At 41.0% G+C, this 23,276-nt stretch overlaps 1 protein-coding gene across 1 annotated transcript in view; it reads right to left on the reverse strand.

Moving 5' to 3' along the window:
• TMX4 (thioredoxin related transmembrane protein 4) overlaps positions 1-16,504 on the reverse strand; it is a 43,764-nt gene extending 27,260 nt beyond the window's left edge. The window contains exons 1-2 of the mRNA XM_004697837.2: positions 16,181-16,504; positions 1,305-1,420 (exon numbers count right to left, since the gene is read on the reverse strand). Of these exons, the coding sequence (XP_004697894.1) occupies positions 1,305-1,420; positions 16,181-16,362 (298 nt within the window). The 5' untranslated portion in view covers positions 16,363-16,504. The remainder of the gene's footprint in view (positions 1-1,304; positions 1,421-16,180) is intronic.
• Between the last annotated feature and the right edge of the window lie 6,772 nt (positions 16,505-23,276).

Below are 23,276 nucleotides of genomic sequence, written 5' to 3' on the forward strand. Positions count from 1 at the left end.
ATGACGCATGCTTGCCAGAACTGTCCAGCGCTTATGACGCATGCTTGCCAGAACTGTCCAGCGCTTATGACGCATGCTTGCCAGAACTGTCCAGCCTGAATCTAGCTATGCCGCTAGAACCTAAGTGGACGCCACTACCCCCTGGAAGTCTGGAAGTGCTGGAACGATCCAAGAGAGCAGCAAAAGCAGACACCTATACTTTACCCTGGATTCTGGGTTATCTGCATATATGCAAAATTTTTCATTTTGGGGGGAAAGGATGCATGCTGACAAACTTTATTTTTTCCCCCTGGAAAGAAGGTGGTAGGGCAAATAAGTTTGGGAATCTATATTCTAGATCAAATTTTAATTTAGAAAAAAAACATAGAAAAATAAAAATAAATTAAATGTCACCATGTGAAAACATTTAGTCAAATTTTAGCCTGTTCTCTTAAAAATGTCAATATCACACACAAAAAAGGCGGGGCGGGTTTGTGCTATTCTAAATTGAAAATGGCCTATAAGAAAAAGTAACCAGGTGCAATTTGTGAACTTTGATTGGATTGTGGTTCAGAATGTTTTATGAAGAGGCACATAGGGGATAACCCTCCACACACAAATCCCAACCTGTTGCCAGCAGGGAGACTCAGACTCATGACAAGTGTTGTTTTGACAGAGTAGAACTGCTCTGCTGGGTTTTCTGGCTTATAATCTTTATAGACACAGCATCTTTTAAGAAATAGGCCTTCCTTCTGTGGAACTGTTGGGCAGATGAGAACTGACAACTTTTGGTTAAGAGTGGATGGCAAACTGCTTGTATCCCCCAGAGTGAGAGACAGACAAAACGGAAACAAACTCACTGCCATCGAATTGATGCAGATTCATGGTAACCCTATAGGACAGAACAGAACTGCCCCTGTGAGTTTCTGGTACTGTTTATGAGAGTAGAAAGTCCTGTCTTTCTCTCTTAGAAGGGCTGGTAGTTTTGAACTGCAGACCTTGTGAATAGCAGACCAATCTGTAACCAATACACCACAAGAGCTCCTTGAGATAACAGGCAGAACATAATACGCAAGCTTGCTGAAGGGTAAAGTGTAATGATGTCTGCATGCTACTTTCAGACAGTTCAGAAAAAATAAAAGAATTACAAGTAACAAAAGTACATATGTAGATATTTACACATGTGCTAGACAGACCCAGAAATGCCGTGTTGTTACCTGTTGACTGAAAGTGGTTAATTCACAGATAAATCTGTATGTATGAAAATTTTCAAAATGGAAAATTATGTATACACTTTGACATTTATTGTTCAACATTTACACTACCTGGTTCTTGAATGACATCTACCTTCCCCACACTGATCTGAAGTACTTCACCATTCTTAGCAAATGTCTCCCACTCTGAATCAGTCTGCTGGCAGGATGGGCACCAAGGGGCATAACTGAAAGAGAAGAACAGTGAATCAATATCCACATATGGAAAATAGTCCACAGAGCAAGATAGAAGACTGACTTTTTTCAAAGTTCGTTTGGCAAAGGAGCAAACCAAACTTTTCCAAAGTTATTTGATACATACAGACAAACATGCATTTTACCCCTAGGATTTAATGCATAAATATTAATTCTCCAGAAAAAAAATTAATCAAAGTTTCATAAGATATTTATGAATTATGGAACTGCATAAACTATCCAATTTCCATATTATTCTTACAACATTGAAATTTGAGATTTCAAACAAAATTTTTTGTTACTTTATAAATAAGTTTTGGACCTTGAAGTGGAAAGTATTTGAATGTTCCACTAAAGGAGAGAAATTTCACAAGGGTGACATTAAACTCATCAACCCAATTTCAGATACGTCAAAACTAATGGGCAGAGACCAGCTTTACAGAGGAATGCGATTTACAGTAAGATTTATATTTTAAATCTATTAGTCGATATAAAATGGAATAGAGAAGGACGTGGTGAAATGAAGGGCTGACATGGGAAATTGGGTAGTCATCCTGGCAGTCATCGAGTAGCCTCGCTTTATACCCCACGGTCCTAGAAAACAGCACAAACACGGAGAGCAGAAAGCGCTGAAGTGGTTCAGGATATCGCTTGCAGGTGATGGAACGGGCACCCTGACAAGACTGCTACTTGGGAAGGGGCATGGAATCACTTGAAATTAGAAGGAACTGTGATGAGCTAAAGAAGCCATGTCGGGGCTGTCAAGAAAATACTGGACAATTTTAGCCATAAGTTCTGCAGTTCAAGCCACCCGAAAGCAATGGTATCTGCTCCTATTAATGATGTACATCCTCTGAAACCCACTAGAGTTGCTGTGAGCCAGAATCAACTCAATGGCAGTATGTTTGGTTTATGACAGGTGGTGGTGGTGGTGGTGGTGGTGTGTGTGTATTTGATGAGATAAGCTTCATGGAGGCTTAAGAGCTGGCAGGGGTATGGTTCATAGGAAATAATACAGGCCATCAGTAGCATTTACTGGAAATCCACCTAAAATATTAGCATATGACAAAACTTTCTTGTTCAAAAATTCTCAGAAGAAAAAAAGCAGTTAAACAACATAGTCAATGTTACAAAATAGAACAGTACAATCCAAGAGAGGGGGGAAAAAATACAGCAATTTGAATACTATTCCAAAATGCCACCACCAAGAACACATGTATTTTTAAAGTCTGCCTAATTTTTTTAAAAAATCACTACAGACAAAAATGAGGGAATGAATATTAGTGACATCAAAAAAGACTTGCCGTCACGGAATTTTTGTTCACATAGTAGATGAATATTATGTATGTAGATTGTACCGGTAAAGGGTAGAGAGTAGGGAGGCACAGCTGTCACAAAGCTTGCAATGTGTTCATAATTGCCAAAGCAGGTGACAGTGGGTATTTACTATATCATCCCTGATATTTTTCTGCATGTTTTCACAGTGTTCATAATAAATATATATGTAAGTTTTAAGGGACGCCGGGGAGATATACTAGGTTCTGGAAGAGCACATTGAGCATCGTAAAAATGTTAATTCTCCCAATTTTATTTCCCACCTTTTCCATTCCTGAGTTGTTTGAAGTATTTTTCAAAGTAGAAACTTTTACCCCTACAGTGAGGCAAAAAGAACTCAGATGAAAAAGGGACGACCAATTCCAGCCTCCCCTGACCTCCCACTCCTCGCCAAAAAAAGAAGAAAAAAGAACAAAACAAAGTAAGGCAAGAGAGTGCAATGTAATACCCCAACAAGATTTAGGCTCTAACGTGCTGTCAGGTCATCATCTGAAAACCTTTCCAATATCCTGAAGGGGTCTTATGTATAAGTGTCATTAAAAATATCAATGTGAGAGCTAACTGTTTGTAGAATATCAAACAAACTACAAATGTACAAAACAAAAACAGAGAACAAAGTAGACGTGGCCTTCCAAAAATTAAATTCATTACACATCAAAATACTTTGTCAAATAATACCAAGAGAACCTTATGGCTAGAAAAAAAACACACTTGGGAATAACTTTCTGATAGGAGTTAAATCTCTAAAATGCACAGAAAATGTCCACAACTCAATGACAAGAAGACAAAATACCAACTAAAAACAGGCAAAAGGCATAGAGAGTCTTCACCAAAAACAACATCCAAGCAATGAACAAACAGGAAAAGATGTTCATGATTAGCCATTAGGATGAGATATCACCTCCGTGCTACACACATGGCACTGGTTAAAAAAGAAGAGGGAAAAAAAGAGAAAAGTAACAAGTCTTGGTGAGGTTGTGGAAAGAGCGAAGACTTTATTCACTGCTGGTGGGACCGTAAAACAATATAACCATTATGGATAACAGTACAGCGCTTCCTCAAAAAAGTTAGAAATAGACTTAGATTCATCAAGCCCACTCCTGATAGACATCTAGAGACCTAACAGCAGTGATGGTATAGACATATGCCCACCTATTACCACGGCAGCATTACTAACAATAGCAAAACAATGGAGACACTTAGGTTCTCATTAAGCGATGAATGGATAAAATGTGGTACATACACACATTGGAATACTATTTGGTTACAAAAAAATAATGATGAAGTCTCAAAATACATAATAATATGGGTGAATCTGGGGGACCATATGCAGAATGAAATTAATCACAAAAGGGCAAATATTTTAATCATACTTTCATAAGAAGATAAGAATAGGTATATGTGCTGAAATTAATGTTCAGTAATTGTGACCAGGGATGAGTACGTTCTGTTGGTGATGGAGATAAGCCAGTTATGAATATCTAGTATGGGTGCAAATCCATTGTTGAGTGAAGCTTTTTAAATGAATATTATTTTGATTATAAAGGGCAGTAATTTAGAATTATTATATAGAAAAAAGCTCCACAGCTAGATGAATACAAAGAAGCAGAAATCCGGTCAGCTTCATCCCCCTCCCACACACATCACATTTAGGTACACAGGCATGTTTGCATGAGTTCATGGTGGCAATCTACTCCTAAGAACTATCCACTAACTTGCCACAATTTTTTCTCATGTATTAATTAAGCCTTCTTGGGCTTAACAGCCTCCAGGAGGAATTAGCAATTTTATTATCATGGAAACCATAAAACTGTATCTTTTCCATTTAGATGTTTTCTACGTGGCAATGATTTGTAAAATAAGCAGAATTCATAAAGACATTTAAAATATAGTCCAGCTAGCCAAAACACTGTATGTGTTAAATTAAACCAAGCTGGGCATCAGCCCAAGATTCGTAACCATTCATAGGAAAAAAAATCCAACAGCATGCTCTACCCATGTTGGTATTCTTGCAGAAAGCAGTTTGGGTTCTGCTGTGTTTCAGGTGGTTGAAAGTCCGTGCTTTTTTATTCCATGACCTCACTGAATTGTGTATGAGATTTCATTAATTAAGCATTTCATGGGGAAGACACTGAATAAACCTATTTCTTAAATGTAAAAATTTTAAAGCATAACTCTTCATTCAAATCCATTGGTTTTCAAATGTACAATTCAGTGACATTGATTGTATTATTTGAGTTGTTCAAACATTCTCATGCTTTCTCCAAATTGCTCCTCTTGTACTAACATAAATTTGCTTCCCACAAAGTTTCCTACCTAATCTTTTGATTTGCTGCTGTTCATTTGGATACATATTCATAGTTCCTACAAGAGTGTATGAGGCTGGGTTGACTAGAGAAACAAATCCAGTGATGCACATATGTGTAGGAAAGAACTTTATATCAAGAAGTAATTGTGCATCAATAAAACATCCCAGCCCAGCCCAAATCAAGTCCATAAATTCAATATTAGTTCATAAGTCTCTCTTCAGATTCACACAGTTATACACAATAATGCAGAATGCAGGAAGATCACAGGCTGTGATCACAGGCAAAGTTGTGTGGATCCAATGATGGTGGCTGCATTACTGGGCCTGAGCAAGTCTGAGCATGGCTTGTGGACAGGAAGATATGGGCAAAGGGGCAGTGGAGGGTGGCGGAGCTCCCAGGACCCTCCTTATGAGAAGGCCATACCCGCCCAAGGAGGTACCATCAGGCTGTAACCTGATTGACAGGCTAGATTTCACTCCTACATTTCTACATATCAAGTTGGCATGCCGTTATGTAACTACCACAAACAGCATAATGTTCGAGGCAGATATTCTTTATTAGGTAAGCTATACTGATTGGTTTTAATAAGATTTCAGGGAATATTTTGATTTCAGGTGTAAGCATTATCTCAAAGCAATGGTTTCAGGGCTTTTTCCAGCCTCCATGGCTCTGAGAGTATGGAGTACATGAGAATCTGTTCTCCATTTCCCACTTTGTGTCCAGACTATGTAGCCAGAAACCAGCTGCTTCTTCTGGTCTCTTGGCAAAGGAGGCAGGTGTTCATTGAGGCACTTAGCCACACATTTCATTTTTCTTTCTTTTTTCGATCTTTGCAATAATGAGAACAATGAGATGACCAATGAAAAATACAATTTTCCCTTACTACTTACTTTGATCAAAACACTGAGAATAATCTGTGACAATGAATCATACTGTCAGTTTTTCTAAGACTAATGAATAAAACTAAAGAATGATGCCTCAATTACAGAAAATGTTACTCATTTTTCTAAGCCCTATGGTAAAATCTTAATCTATAGGAGAACATTCTCTGACATGCTATCACAAAATGAAAAATGAAATAATAAAAACTGAATACATCCTGAAAATTATGGCATCTGCTAGAGGGTGGAACTCACCAATAAATGTATAGGTACAAGTTATGATAAGGGTCCTCCCAGATACAAATGGCCCAATCCATATTCGATCATGGAGGTGGTACAGAACTGGTCAGGCAGTTTTGTCCCATTGCCCTGAGAGTCACCATGGGCCAAGGACCAACTCGACAACCGCCCACCAACAAACCAAAGTATCATGAAGAATTGTCAAGGAGATTTGGGGTGCTAAGGTGTAATAGGTCCCCTATTTGGGCAGTGAAGAGCATCATGTATGAATATGCACCAATAATGTTCTTCATTAGCAGAAACCAGAGAGATGCACTGGTGGGCAGGTGGGGGCTGCCAAGGCAGAATCCATCTCTTCAATGCTTTCCCTCTTCAGGTAACTGGGTAGTCACAGCTACCAACCCTGGTGCTAAAGCGAAAGCATGCATTTCCCCCTTTTCCACCTGATCTTCAGAAACGAGAACTTCAATTAGGTCATGGTGCTGACCAGCTAAGACGGGGCAGACATGAGCCAGGCTCATTTTTCCATCCATGTTCCCTCATAAAAACACTTAGGAGTATGAACGCTCCTAGGGGAGAGTGAGACTGAGCAGGGCAGCAGCTGCATGCCTCATATCTCTACCTTCTGAGTTAAGCTGACCCTGGTAGAAACTATCCCAAGTCATCATATGTTACCCCTTAATGTACCACACTTCTTCATTTTGTTATTGCTCAATTAGACTCGACTACTTCAAACAGTTACTACTTCTCTATAAGATAACCGGTGTTCCACTCATTTCTTCAAACACCTGCACTCAGCAATGAATCAGTCCTAAGGACACACACAGAGAAGGCTACCCAAGACCTGAGATAATAAAGGCTAGGGGGTTCTTCATTGCAAGAGTATCAGTCTCAGAAACACCGAGGGAATTCTACCCGGCCCTATAAGGTCACTATACGTTGAAATGGTCTCCACTGCAGTGAGTGAGTTTAAGGAGTGTTTCTTAAGGAACAGCAAGATGAAGCTTATTCTTTTAAATCCTGGGAAAGGGCATGAGAAGTCTTTCTGGAGTGTGGAGCCCAGCGAGTGCGGACCATCAGGGCAGGGCAAGGCATGAAGAGAGGATATGATGTTTGTAGGCTGATGCCGTGTGAGTTAGTTAATTGTGCCAGCCTGGCCGATAATCACATGTGGGGCTAATTGAAAGGCGGAGGGATAAATGAGTGGTGAAGCCTCGCCTTTCTAGTTCTCAGGTCTCTTGTTTTGTGATGGTTGCATCGGGTGCAGCTGCCTTAGCAGTTCCCTGCTTCAGCTTGCAAGATTGACTTCCTACAAGACATCCCCAAGGAGATGCTACATGGACCTATCCTGATGCAGCCCTGGGTGCTGAAGCAGCCATGTGGAGACCCCTGCTAGTGCTGCGATGCTTGTTCGTTCACTGACTCAGCTTTCCTCCTGCAGTTGGCATCACTGCCTGTTTTGTGAGGTGGAGGGCTTTGTGGACTGGTGTTGGGTAAATGGGTTAATGTTGGACTTGTGGGCTTGGGCAGCATTGGGTTGGGATGTTTTCGTGATGCACATTTTCTTTACATAAAACTCTCTTATACACGAGTTGCTGTGGATTTGTTTCTCCAAAGTACCTAGACCAATACACCCTGTGACAGAGATACAAAATTGTAGACATTGCCTTTCCCAAGGCTCTCCTCTTTTTCTAGAGAAATCCTTTTCTTTCCTTTGTTTGAAAAGGTGATTGGAAAACCTAAATCCCATCTCCTAACCTAATTGATAAGGCAAATAAAAGTCTTTCTCTTTTCAAAGAGTTTGTCTAGGCAAATTTTGCTTCCACTTCCGTGGCAGACAGAGACACAATTTTTGTAGTAGCCAAGTTAACATCAGCTAATGGGGGGAAAGCCTCATGAATTCCCCTAGGACCTCTACATTTTAGGGTTGTCTTTTCAGTATTCTTCTCATACCTGAAAAGAACATGTTAAACAACATTGTCTTCACTTGACAATGTCAGACAGTACAATGTCTTGCAGTTTAATAGACTGCACTGGTAGTGACTTACACAAATAAATCCTTTTTGGATTTACGAGTTTCTAGAAGCTATAATACTTAATGCAGAAATTATTTTATAATATCATTGATATCACACGTAAGTAATATTTGGCTGAAAATAATTCAAAACGTTTATAAGAGTACATCAACCGGGAACTGTCAGAAATTCACACTTAATTCAAATGACACAGGACGATGGACATAATTGCTGTCAGATGAATCTTGTCTGAATGCAGAAAATAGCAGAATGATGCTTACCTATGTTCTACTAATTATGAAAAAACATTGGGCTATGGACTATGTGTATCATAATAAATTTGGATAACACTACAAAAAATGGGAATTCCGGGCACTTCATTGTTTTATGAGGAATCTGTATTTAGGTCACGTGGCAGCTGTTGGAACACTTCGGAACAAAAAGAGGATACTCTACTTTAAGAACAGGTTGCAGCCTTCCACCACATTTATTTAATCGATATGCTAAGCAAAGAGCCGAGGTTGGACTACATGAAAAAGAACAAAGCACCAAGACCAGAGAAAGAACAGCCTTTGAGATGCAGATACAGCCCTGTTTGCTCAGAGACTGACTTGAAACACTTGTTGATAAAGATCAATGACTACAGCCTTCAATATGAAGTACACCTCAACAAAAATAAAACAAAAATCCTCATAACAGTTCCAATATACAGCATCATAATAAATGGAAAAAGACGGAAGCTGTTAAGAATTTCATTTGACCCAGATACCAATCAACACTAGTGGAAGCTCTCTCTCTCTTTTTAAAAATTATTTTATTGGGGACTTGTACAACTCTTATCCCAATCCATACATACATCATGTCAAGCATATTTGTGCATTTATTGCCCTCATCATTCTCAAGATATTTGCTTGCTCTAACTCTCTTTTTAATCCACTGCCATCAATTCAATGCTGAGTCGTAGCAACCATCTGTGGGTTTCCAAGACTGAAACTGTTTAAGGGAGTCAAAAGCCCAATCTTTCTCTCAAGAAGCTGCTGGTGGTTTGGAACTGCCAACCATGTAAATCGCAGCCCACTGCTTAATTACTACACCACCAGGGCTCTATGAAAGCAGCAGTCAAGAAATCTAATATGCTGCAAACAAGCTCTTTTTAAAGTGTTACTTTGAGAACTGAAGCATGCCTAGCCCAAGCCAAGGTAATTCTAATCGCCTCTTATGCATGCAAAAGTTGGGCAATTAATAAGGAAGACCTTTTGAGTCACACTATTGGACAACACCAAATACAACGTGGGGCTGCCAGAACAACAAGCAAATCTACCCTGGAAGAAGCAAAGCCAAAATGTTTCATATGGTGAGGCTTTGTCCCAAGTACTTTAGACATGTTCTCAGGAGGGACCATTTCTTGGAGAAGCACATCATGCTTGGTAAAGTAGAGAGTCAGCAAAAGAGAGGACAACTGTCAATGAGTTGGGCTGACATAGTGGATACAACAATGAACTCAAGGCCTAGTAATGATTGTGATGATGGCACCGGGCTGGGGAGGGCTCTGTTTTAGGTGCGCAGGGCTGTTGGGAGTAAGAAGCTACTCATGAGAACCTAACAGTAACAAAGAGGAATTAGCACCTTTACAACCACAGAACCTACATTACCAAGAACAATAATGATTATACTTCATTGCTGGGATGGTCAAATAATCTAGCATTTGACCATGTAGCACAATAATTTAACTATTTACTGTGGTTGTACTAAAGACGATAAAGAATGAAGATGGAAAGGATGAGAATGAGAAGTTTTCCTGTGGCTTTAGATACTTTGTGGAAACATTCTGAAAGCAAAAACTGTTTGCTTATAAGCTTCTCCTCTGCATGTTGTGGCGTAGTGGTTTTACCCATTGGGCTGCTAACTGCAAGGCCAGCAGCTTGAAAGGTCCAGCCTCTCTGTGGAAGAAAGATGAGGCTTTCTACTCCCATAGAGAGTTACAGTCTCAGAACCCGCCAGGGGCAGTTCTACCCCCGCCCTGTCCTATGGGGCTGCTATGAGTGAGCATCACCTGGACGGCAGTGAGCTCAGTTGACATGAGAATAGCACTTAAGGAGCCTATGCTAAGGTCGCCCAGTGATTGAGCACTCAGCTGCTACCTGGTTCAAACCCACCAATCACTTCACAGGAAAAAGACAGGCTTCTTTTCTACAAAGATATAAGATCAAATAATGATAAAAACAATAAAGTTAAAACCAAGCTTATTGCTAGCTGAAATCTGAATCATGGCGACCTGATACAGCATTTCTGAGAGCAGACAGACTCATCTTTTACTGGCCAGCATTTGCTCAACAGTGCCCTGCCCCACTAGCAATCTGCTGCATAAAGATTTACAGCTTAGGAAATCTTATGGGGGCAGTTCTATTCTGTCCTATATGGTCACTATGAGTCAGAATTGATTCAATGGCAACAGGCTTGGTTTTCAAAAAGGACCTAGGTCATAGGTTCTTACTGGAAGGTACTTGGAAATGTGCATGACAAAGAAGTCAGTACATATTTGAATTTACTTACATTGTTCATTTCCTTCATAACACAGAAGAGACCAGCTCTGAAGATCAAGGGCTATACCTTATTCATCTTTGTCTCCCAGCCCTGACCCCCAAACCCTGAATTTGATACCTACATATTTAATGACTATATCTTAAATCTTCAAGCAACAAATCAAGACAATCCATTAAACTGCAAGCCAGCATGACATGAGCAAGCTGAGGCGCTCCTGTTCAACATGCTGATTCTAGATACAAAAGTACTGCAAAAACAAGAGTACAACCCAGAGATCCTAGAGAAATCAACCAACTTTCTTCCATCAGCAAGCACCTCGTTTCAATTTAGAAATGCGACCATCACAAGAACAATTTCTGAAAATAGTAATGTTTTATAAAGATTGATGGGCTTTACAGAAGGCAAATTAATATGACCCAAAAGATTTACTTTTCCTTTAGCTAACAGTTTAAATGAGGCCGCCTCAAATTAAGCTACTTTAGATCTACGTATGTCTTTTGGAAATGAAATATAGGAGCTGTCTCCCATTGCATGCTCTTATGTTTCAAAAGAACAAAAGCAGTATTCTCAAAGATGGGTATAATGCAAGCAAAGCAAGTTTTTAAAACAGCAAAAGGTTGCAAAGCAATAGAAGGGAGAAGAATATGAAACATCAGAAATGCAGACAGCATTGGAAGGCATTTTAAAGATTGGATTTTTTTTCCTTAACTGAGAGAAAGGTCAATTTTTGCATCAGATGTCAAGGGAAAATAACACAGCAAGTCATTTATACTGGCTTGGTAAAACTATGGGATGAAAATATAAAACAAGATAAGCAGGCAAAAAGGAAAAAAATTGAGTATACAATAAGCCCAACAGCATTAAATAAAAAGAATTTAAATAGTAATGGGCTAAGTTTTAGATTATCTAACATGTTTTGGAATAGAAATGGTGAATTATTACAAGTAATATTTGAACTGATATCTCTATGTAAAAGAGAAGAACTTCATTTAAAACTAGAAATTCAATTGCAAGTCTCCAAATATTCACTATTTGATAGGCAAAGAATACATAGCAAATTAAATTTCATAACAGGAACTTTCCATGTCTCAGATCAGGCAAACACTGCTGAGTCCTTAAAAACAAATTAAAATAGCAATGCCAACATAACCAGAAATTGCATTATTGGTTTTTTTCTATGACTTCAATGTAAAATAAAAATTCCCAGAAGGTATTATATAACAAACGAATAATGTACATATATCTGAAAACTCCACCAAAGTAGCACTAAATTATTAATACAGCTCAAGAAGACTGAACAGAAGGGTAATTCCTCAATATGATTCAGGGTGTCTATGAAAAGCCAACATTACACTTAATCGAGAAAGATTAGGAGCTTCCCCTTGAAATTGGGAGCACAACAAGGGTGCTTGCACTCTCACCACTCCTATTCAGTATCTGTCACAAGTCTTAGCCAGAGCAGTAAAACAAGAAATCTAAATTGTCCAGTGTGAAAAAGCATCAAAATTACCTCCATGCACACATGGCATGATCACATTTATGGAAAACCCCACAGAGTCCATAAGAAAACATCTAAAGCTAACAGAGGGATTTAGCAAAGTTGTAAGATACTGGGTCAACCAACACATGAAGTTGTATCTCTATACACCAGCAACAAGAAATCTGAAAGGAAAATTGGGAAAGCAATTTCATTTACAATAGTATCGAAGTTAATAAAATATCTAGAATTAACTTAGAAATATGAAGGACTTTTACAGATTAAAAATTATAAAACATTGCTAGAAGTATTAAAGAAGACAATGAGTAGTGTTGGAAAAACTGAATTTCCAAATGAAAACAAGCAAACAAAAAACAAGACCCATACTTCATACCATACTCAAAAACAAATCCAAAAAACAGATTAGACACCTAAATGTGAAAACTTAAACCAAACAATTCTTAGAAGAAAATGTAGGGAGAAGACGGTCAGGCCTAATTTTTTATATAATACAGTAAGAAATGCACAAGTAGCAAAAGAAGTTTTTTTAATTGGAAACATAAATATTTAAAGCTTTTGATCATCAAAAGATCATAACAACAAAGGTAAAAGAAACCAAGTAGAATAATATCTATGACAACCATATATTCAATAAGAATAAGTACAAATATTGGTAGGGATATGAGGAAAATGCAACCCTTATTGCTGGTGGGAAGGCAAAATGCTACAACACTGATGGAAACTTAAATTATTGGACAGAAGCAATCTAAAAGGGGAATACACACCTTAAAGGTTGTAATCAGTATTACTGAACTTACATGTAGAAATACTCAAAAGTCAGAGAAAAACAGGCAGTATGTCAAAGTGGCCAAATGTGATAATAATCCAACTGGGGCCTAAATATATATAATTTTTGACATTTACTTGTTGACAATTAAGTAATGTTTACTTCATTATTAATATGAGTCAAGAGAATAATATAGAATTTGCATAAGGCCTTGTCTAAAAAGTTTAAGAATTACTTATGTCAAAAGCAAATATACTGCTAGATAAAATATAAAAAATTAACACAGCTACCGAAAGGCCTTCAAAGCTACTTCTTTACCAGTTGCCATCTAGTTGACTTCTACTTCTATGCGCATGTGTGTCAGAATAAAATTAGGCTTCCCAATGGCTGCTTTTTCAAAAGCAGACAGCCAGGTTCCAAGATGCTTCTGGATGGATTAGATCCTCCAATGGTTTGGTTAATAGCTACGTGCATTGTATTTGTCGTTTACATCTCATGATCTTATTTCCTCCAGGGTCTCCAACTTACTTCTCTATGGAACTAAATCGTGTGGATCCTAATAGACTCCATTCACTATGATCATTTCACCTGCACAGAGTGCACGTCTTCCTACTATATTCATCAGAAAACAAACTAACTGGTGGCTTATGAATTCTTAGAAATGTATAGTAGGCATATTGTGGCCCTGAGAATATACTGAATTTGTTTTTTGTTTTTTATTTTTTGTTTTTAAACGTTGGGTTTCTCCAGGAAAAGAGTTTTACCATCTAAGAAAACAGAAAACTAGCCCACAATTAGACACAGACCACAATTCTTTAGGACAAGTACTGAAATTCTGGTACACAAGAGCAAGTTGGATACACTAGCCTAAAGTCCATTTCCTCTCCACTGACCTATTCTGGAGTCCCCTCCGTGGAAACAGAACGCACACGGAAAGGCCTGCACGCATCTGCACAGCTGACTCATGGGTTAAGAGTCTCCTCTCGCCTCCCCGCCCACGCAAATTCCAAAAACTGGGCACGGGGCAAATTTAGGGCTATTGATTAATATGTCTAGGCTTATATAAAGAAGTAAAATTCGAAGGGTCAATATGGCCAAACATAAAAGGAGTTGATCTGGTGTTAGCATTCTTTAGTTCTTTTATTTTTAAACAAATAAACAAACAAAAATCACATGGCTATTCCAAAAGAAACCAAGAAGGAAGTGCCACCACTAAGCTTACGGAATCCATTCTCCTTTGACCTTCATCATGTACCTTCATTCACAAACTCTGCTTTTACCAGAAAAACCACACCATCGTGAAAGTATCTACTGGGGGGAGAGGAGGGGCTGTGAGACTAGTTGAAATAAATTATTATAAACTGTCCTAACAGAGAGCTCCATTTACTTTAAAGCTGTTCCTCTTAATTGAAAATGGCTGCCTTCCCTCTCTCCATCGTAGGGGTTTATTTTAATAAGTGTTTTCTGTCTCTAACCTCTTAATAGCCTCAATGATTCATTATGCTCCCCAAAGCATTTTACTTTGAAGGCTGAAAATTCCCTTCTTTGTGGCCACAGTAAGGAGCCCTGGTGTCCTAGTGGTTACACATTGGGCTGCCACTGTTAAGATCAGCAGTTTGAAACCACCAGTGCATCCAGAGGCCCATCTACTCTGTCCTGTGGGGCTGTTTTGAGCCGGCACCAACTCAATGGCATGAGTTTGATTTTTGGGTGGATATGTGTGGGTGGGTGGGGAGGGGTGTCTCCACAAAAATAATGCATATCTGGAGAGTTATCTGCACTCTAACTTTAGGCCCTCAACCCACACTGGGGATCTCACTCCATAAGCATCTGCTTGTATCTTATTTCCAGGTCAGATTCTTCACCATCTAAATTGAGAAACTGAAATTTTGGTTGTGTGCAAATGAAGGGCATATCCAAATTTGGGTCTCTGCATACAGTTAACTACTCAAAATTTTGGTGATCAAGTCTGCACACTGCCCCAAATCTGGGGCTCAAAAATGTGGTCTTACTATCATTTTAGAGGGAAAATAAGAACTGTCTCTCCTAAGGAAACAGCTTTTGCCACTGCCAACTGTAAGCCTGCTTTCAAATGATCATTTCCTTCCTCTAAAAGCTCCCTCACTGCCATCAGTAACTCGATTCATAGTCACCCCACAGGATAGAGGAGGGCTGCCCTTGTGGGTTTCCGAGACTATAAATCTTTATAGCAGAAAGTCTCACCTTTCCCTGCATATGGGCTGATGGGTTTGAGCCAGAGATCTTGTCATTGGTAGCCCAACATTTTAAACGTTAAATTGAACAAGGTCCTTGCCTTCTCGGAACTCAAAGCTAGATTCCCCCACCTCCATCAAGCAAAGATACTATGCACCATTCAGCATCGTCTATTATTCAAAAGGCAGCGCCCTGGGGAGCAGATGGTTTTGGTCTTCTTGTTCAGCTGCAAAAGAATGGTCCGCAGTTCGAACCTTTCCAACCTCTCCGCAGGAAGAGGACATTTATTAATGGCCATGACAGTTGCAGATTTAAATCGGTATGTATACATACATTAAAAACTAACAAAACCCAAACTCATTGCGGGCCAGTCAATTCCGACTTGTTGAGACGTTATCTGAAAATTATAACAAGTACCAAAAATTGCATAAAACTTGCTTGAAACTTAAAATACGCCACCTTTCTGTTTCGCTTTTACAATGACATCTCAGGGCCTTCAACATGAGGACAATGATCTTTTGTACAATTGGCCTGACCTTCACGGTGCTGCTGCCAATTCGTCTACAAATACCTTGCCTCGTCCATGTTCCATATGCACCACATACATGTCATTGCATGACTGCCCTTTCTCTTCTACACACAAACCTTTATCTAACAGCACACGATTTGTCTGGCAGATTTTTTAACACCGCCTCACCCGCCCCTCGCCTTGGTAAGGTGCCCCCAACTCCCTCCCCCACCCCCACCTTGGTAAAAAAGATGAAGATGCTTTGGGCCTGCCAGCAGTTGACGCAGGGCCGTGCGCATGCGCAGCGCGGCAGCCCCGCTCGGGCGCTGCAGGTAGGGAGCTCAGCGGTTCGCGGGCCCGCGGTCCATGTCCGAGGCGCGGGGCCCTTTCGGGTTTGGGAGGGTGGTGCCCGCGAAGGCAGCGTGGCATGCGGACACACTCACAATTTCAGCATCCACTCGCCCTCCATCACCAGCGTCCAGTTGGAGGCGGTCATGGGCTGGACGAGGCTCCGCTCTGCCGCCGGCTCCGCCTGCCCTGGGTTGGCCGCCGCCGCCGCCACCACCACGGCGAACCAGGCGGCCAGGAGCGCCGTGGGCCGTGGGCCGCAGCGGCCGCCCGCCATGTCGGCTCCTCGGCAGGGGCTGTGGGGAGAGGAAGCTGTGGGGTGCGTGGCCTCGCCTGCCAACGTCCAGGCCCGCCCGACTGGGCCTTCCAGGAGATGGGAGGAGAAGCTAGGCCGCCCGCCTCGCCTGCGCCCGGCGGTGCTGACAGGCCCAGCTCCGGACGGGGCTGCGGCGCCGCCTCTTATCGGCTCGGGCTCGCCGAGGCCACGCCCCCTAGCGCCTCGACTTGTGGTTGCCCAGGGTGTTGGTTGCTTTGGCAACAGCCGCCCTTTCCTCCCAGCCATCCGCTGAAAATAAACATCTGACCCAGTGTTGCCAAGCTGGAACTTGCGCCATTGGTGCCAAGGCTCCAGTATAAGGGGATGGGTACGTCCGGGTTTTCCTGAAGAGAAGCAGGTCATTGGAGAATGTATCCCCCCTTCAATGGCGAACAGAACGGTCATGAACAGCGAAGTCGATTAATGAAAAATGGAATGACACGGTGGGCATGCATCTCATATTGCCTGGGATAGGAAATTTAACCTTTGTATGTACGTATGGAATCATTCCTGTTTACTTTGAGATAATGGTCAAACTAGACAATAATGTACCCCAAAACATAATGATTAAAAATAATATTAAATTATCATCAAAGCTTTTAATATTTGGGTACAAACAGATAAAATCAACCAATCAATAAGGATACAGTCAGTTACAATAAATTAATTCTCAGGCACCGCTGTGTAGTTTTCTGAGATTTCACCTAGGAGTTGCCTTTAGCGATTTCCAAGTCTCTCTTTCCAGGTAGTTCTGTTCCTCTGGACCACTGACCCCTTGTGTTTAAGACTATTACAGCCAGAGGGAGGATTAGCGGTTTGAAAACGCGATTCTCGGGGTGATGTGGCCAATTCAAGTAAACCGTGAAAGAGATGAGCTCTCTCTATCCTGGTCTTAAAGAGAGCTGTACTACAGGAGGGAGCTTGGTGCCTTAGTGGTTACACATTGGGCTGTTAGCCACGTGATCAGCAGTTCAAAACCACCAGGTGCTCCACTGGAGAAATCTATAGGGTCACTGTGCCTCAGAATTGACTGGATGGCAGTGAGGTAGCTTTTTTGTTTTGCTTGTTCCTAATTATACTACTAAATGTACTTCAGGGGACCTAAAATCAATCTCCAACTAGTATTTAGAGGAGACGAAACGATTGGTTTGGGCCGCAGAGAAGATCTTGCTTGAATGAGGCATTAACTAGAACCAGTTAAAATATCCTTTGGACATGTTGTCAGGAGAGACCCGTCCCTGGAGAAGGAGATCATGCTTGGTAAAGTGGAGGGGCAGCAAAAAAGAGGGCTCAAAGATAAGAACACAATTAGGCTGGCGCGGGACCAGGCAGCGTTTCATTCTATTGTACATATGGTCACTAAGAGTTGGAACCTCCTGGATAGCATCTAGCAAGATGAGACATGTGGACCCAGCCCACCGAAATTGAAAATGTGTGTATGTACAAACTACTATAAGAACATGCCATTGCAATACCCTTCAGTTGTGTACACATCAGTCCTATAAGCTCCATGAAAATCTTCTTACTGTGTTTTATAAAAATGTTTCCTACACAGGAATTCCATTGTTCTTTGTAAGCACAGCTTTTGTATAAGATGTGTTGCTGGTAAAAGTTCTTTAGGAATAGCAAGTGAAATTCAGGAATTACAGTCAGCATGGTCGGATATGATAAAAAGTGTTACATCTATATTTCTTAAAGTATTATAAAAAATAATTTTAAACTCACTGCCATCAAGTTGATGGCAACTCATAGAGACCCTATAGGACAGGATAGAACTGTCCTGTGCGTTTCTGAGATTCTAACTCTTTAAGGAAGTGGAAAGCCCTGTCTTTCTCCTTCAGAGAGACTGGTGATTTTGAACTGCTGACTTTGAGGTTAGTAGCCTAACTCATCACCACTGTACCACCAGGGTTCCTTCTAAAGCATGTTATAGATATTAAATAGTTGTGGGTGGAATAATATGATGTCTATAATTTGCTTTAAAATATTCCAGGAGTAGAATATGGGAGGTGGAGAAGGGATAAGTGAAATAGGAGTAGCAGAAGGTCAGAAGGTCAATCAGTGTTGAAGTTAAATTCATTACTCGAGTTTAATGACTTCTCTGTGTTGGAAATATTACAAAATGAAAAGTTGGAACATCTGAGACCAAAAAGAAACTCCGTGCTGAATCATGCCCTATCTCTAACACAAAAATGCCTGGGCCTGGACCAGGCTTGCCTTGCTTGGCCTTCAGACTGAGGACAGGAGAGGAGGATAAGGCGCATGTGTGGGAGTGCGTTGCGCAGTGGGGAGGCACAGCCTTCCTTAAAGAGAGGAGTTACCTTCAGACCGCAAGCAGTATCTTGCCCCTGACACCTTCTAGCCTTGTGGTTTGTGGCGAAAATCAGTTAACGCCAAGTTTCTGTTTAATCGCAGCTAACAATAGGACCTACTCCACAAAGTAGCTGGGAAGATTAAATAAGTGGGATATTTAGCTTATGCATGATTCAAAAATTGTGTTGTATTATTTGGAGACCACGGCATGCTGTAAAGCCCATGTCTATTCTTTCTCAATAAAGTCAAGTTCACTGAGCATGATACACCAAGCCCTTCACAATCAGTTTAAATTTTGCCCGCTCGTATTACAACACTCTGCAATCCTTTATGGTCCAACTCATAAAGCTACCCTCCATTCTTCAAACATACCATGCACTTTTTTGTCTCCTTGCTCTGTCCACCTACTTAGAACTTTCTTCTTCTTTAGGTGACTGGTGGATCCTTACATAGCCTCTGATTCAGCCCCTCTTGTACCTGCAAAAATCTAGGAATCATTAGCTACTCTCTCTAAAGCTATGACTTATTAGCTGCCATCTCTTCCAAGATACAATCACTCGTCCATACTACTCCACTGCAACCCCTCAAGTCATCCACTCCCGGACATCAAGTCTTTGCTAACTCATAGTGACCCTATAGAACAGGATGGGATTTCCCTGGTGAGTTTCATAGATTGTAACTCTTTATGGGACTAGGAAGCCCTGTTTTTCTTCTGAGAAGAGGCTGTGTGGGGGAAGGTCAGCCCCCCACAACTAATCGTGGGTTCGATAGACACAATTGTATGGTTAAAAAATATATGTATAGTGAGAAGTTGGAGATGGAGGCGCAGAGGGAGATAAGGCTCAATTGGGAATGAAAAGTCCAGAGAGGCTTTATTAAAATTTCTGTATGATTTCCGCAACCCAACGAGTTAGGTCAGGAAAATCGCAGCTTGTCGCTGAGGCAGTGGGAGATATATAGGGCTCCAGCTAGGGAGGTAGATGTTGACAACAAGAAGGGAGATTTTTTGCTTGCAGCTGCAGGACCTTGAGTCAGGATGCGATCCGTGGGAAGTGCCTTTGTTGTTTGCCAACTTACACCCTGGAGTGCTGGGGCAGGGGCTGCAGAACCTTGGTCTGGAGAGATAAGCTCCTTGGGAGGTTGTGGCAGAAGATGAAACTTCAATAGGCCATTCTTCTTCCCAAGAGGCTGGAAATGGGGCCCTTGAAGTTCTATCTTCCTGAGGAGCTGGAGAGGAGATGGAGGCTGCCTAGTCCGGCCCCGGCCCAAAATATAGTTTATAATAAAGTCATAGAAAATAAGGAGATTGAAATAATGGAGTCAGACACATTTCATGGTAGCATGCTCACCTCAGTCCCACTTGGTGGGAGACTAGAGGACAGGAGAGACTGGGAGGGGAAGCAGAACAAGGGAAGAGGGAACAGGGACCTGGAGAGAGGACTCAGGGAGCGAGCCAGGGAGAGCTTCCAGGTAGAGAGCTCTTTATTGCTAACCCAAGCTTATATATCTTTGGGGGGAGGACCTAATTACAGGTAAAGGAGTTGTACTATAGGTAATACAGTAATGAGAGGGGGACAATCTTGGGGTATACACACAATAGAAAGGGGAGGGATTGGGGGCACACATGTGACAAGATGGGCAGATCCTAGATGCAGGATGGTAGCCTAGCATATCTTAGGGGGAGACAAAGCTGGGGAAAAGTCTTTTTATATCCCACAAGGCTGGTGGTTTCAAATTGCTTACTTTGTAATTAGCAGCCCAGTGTGTAAAACAGTATAGCCAGGGTTCCCCAATCCAAGTACTATAGTATAATTAACCAATAATTTCCACACTGTCCCTACTCCTCCAATACTTACTAGCTCTTCAAAGTCAAGGAATTTGCCTCATTCATTTTTGTGTCTCTTTCTATACACCAGAATACCCATCTCATCAAGTGCTTTGTCTGTGCAACTTCGCCCAGGGCCCCAAGAGCCCCACCTCCTGGTGTCGGGAATGTTGTGGGTGGAATTATGTCTGCTCTGAGAATTAGACTGGAGTCCAAAGCCCCAATCCATAAATGTGACCTTACTTGGAAATAAGGTCTTTGCAGATGTAATCTAACTAAAATGAGTTCATACTGGGCTATGGTGGGCCCTAAATTCAATGAGCAGTGTCTTTGTAAGAATGCCATGTAGAAACACAGACACATGGAAGGAAGATGGTCATGTGAAGGCAAAAGTTGGAGTGATGTAGCTGCAAGTCAAAGAATGCCAAGGAGTCCGGCCACCACCACAGGCTACAAAGAGCAAGGAAGAGTTTTTCTCTAGAAGCTTTAGAGGGATCATAACCTATCCAACACCTAGATTTCTGATTTTTAGATTTCAGATAAAACTGTGTGGAATAAAATGTTTTAAGTCATAGGTTTGCTGTATTTTTTAAATGTATACCTAGACCTCCCCTTGGGTGTAGATCGGCTCTAAAGGTTCATTTCTAACAAATGGAATATACCTGAGGTGGTAGGATGCCATAGCCGTGATTACATGTTCAAACATCTATATGACTTTCACCTTGCTGGAACACTCACTCTCTTGCCTGCTCACTTTGAGATGTTGTTGGACAAGGTCCATGTGACAAGGAACCAAAGGAGGTCTTCAGACAACATGTGTAAAACTGAGACCTCAGTCCAACAACTCAGAAAGAGATGAATGCGCCTGAAAACAATGATTGGATCAGATGTGTATCCTACCTTCAACGTCAAAAAATTCACTGCTCTTGACTTAATGCCAACCCATTGTGATCCTACGGAACAGAGCACAAGGTTCCCTCTGGGTTTCTGAGATTATAAATCTTTACTAGAGGAGAAAACCTCATCTTTCTCCCATGGAGCCCCTGGTAGTTTTGAACTGCTGAATTTGTTATGAGCAGCCGAACACATAAGTAGCCCACTACAACAGCAGGGCTCCTCATTAGTAGTCTTGGAATTATTGAATCTTGTGTGTGGCCTCCCTCCCTCTCATTGCCATTTTGATTCCAACTCACAACAACCATATAGGATAGAGTAAAATTGCCCCTTTCCAAGACTGTTTATGGTAGTGTACACTATTTATGGTAGTGTACACCTTTGTTTTTCTCCCTAGGTAAGGCTGGTGGTTACAAACACACAGAAATGAAGAGAAGTATTATTTTAAGTAGAGATCCCTGGAGGCATAGTGGTTATGCATTGGGGTGCTAACCACAAGGCCAGTAGTTCAAAACCACAGGAGATAGATGAGGCTTTTACTCATGTAGAGAGTTACCATTTTAGAAACCCACAGGAGCAATGCTACCCTGTCTTACAGGGTCACTATGAGTCGGAATCAACTTGAGTTTGTTTTCTTGTGTGTGTGTGTGGTTTGAGTTGTTTTAAGCCTCTGATTTTTGTGTTAATTTGTTATGCAGCCACGGTTAACTACTGCAGTGCTCAATCCTTTCATCTTTAAAGTATGCAAATTTTAGGTTAAGACAATTGGTTAAAAATAATGATGAATCTGCAAAATGTTTGCTTCTTAATATGAATGAACGGAGAAGATATTACATTGAAGGACATTTGTCAGAAAGGACAAATACTTTGAGATCACGATTGTAAAAAATGCACAAAGAGAAATGCAGGGAATCTAGGACAGATGAACCCCTCAGGACCAGGGGTGACAGTGGCGATACCAGGAGGGAAGGGGGCGGTGGTAGAAAGGGGGAATTGATCACAGGGATCGACATATAACCTCCTCTCTGGGGGATGGGCAGCAGAGGGGTGGGTGAAGGGAGACGCCGGGCAGTGTTAGATAAGATATAATAATAATTTATAAATTATTAAGGGTTCATGGGGGAGGGGGGAGGGGGAAGGGAGGGGGAGGGGGAAAAAGGAAAATGAGCTGATTCCGGGAACCCAAGAGGAAAGTGAATTTTGGGAATGATGAGGGCAACAAATGTATAGGTGTGCTTTACACAATTGATCTGTGTATTGTGATGAATTGTATGAGCCCCAATAAAATGATTAAATAAAAAAAAGATGAGAAAAAAATGCACAAAGAGTTTTCACAATAAAAGGAAAATTGAAAATTAAATTTGATAAAAAGAGATAAAGAGCAGACAGTAAACAGACATTAAGATGAAAACTAAAATAGTGTATATTAGAACAATGAGAAAATACTTTATGTTAACTTGTAAAGTAGTCCTCATTTTAGATCATACATGGATTTTCTTCTGTATGCATATTACATGGGGCTTTTAAAATCTGTGCAGGATGAGAGGCAATGCCCTATTGTGAGACTGCTGCATACTGTAGGATGTCTGGACTCCCTGACTTATGCCTTCTACGTGCCAGTAACTGCCCTTCACATGCGCTCGCTTCATTGGGCACCCTAAAAATGCCTCCACCACATTTATACCCATGATATCCTGCTGAAGCCAAGGGTACCTCCATTAAGAACTACGAGTTTCCATTAAGCAAATAGCTTTGCTGTCATCAAATTAGGTTCTTAATGAGAATATAATATACAAACACACATACATACTTTTTAAAAAGTCATTGTGCCTGGTAATGGGAG

The sequence above is a fragment of the Echinops telfairi genome, unplaced genomic scaffold (genome assembly GCF_000313985.2).
Source record: "Echinops telfairi isolate 266 unplaced genomic scaffold, ASM31398v2 ScPeMD7_5592;HRSCAF=6446, whole genome shotgun sequence".
NCBI lineage: Eukaryota > Metazoa > Chordata > Mammalia > Afrosoricida > Tenrecidae > Echinops > Echinops telfairi.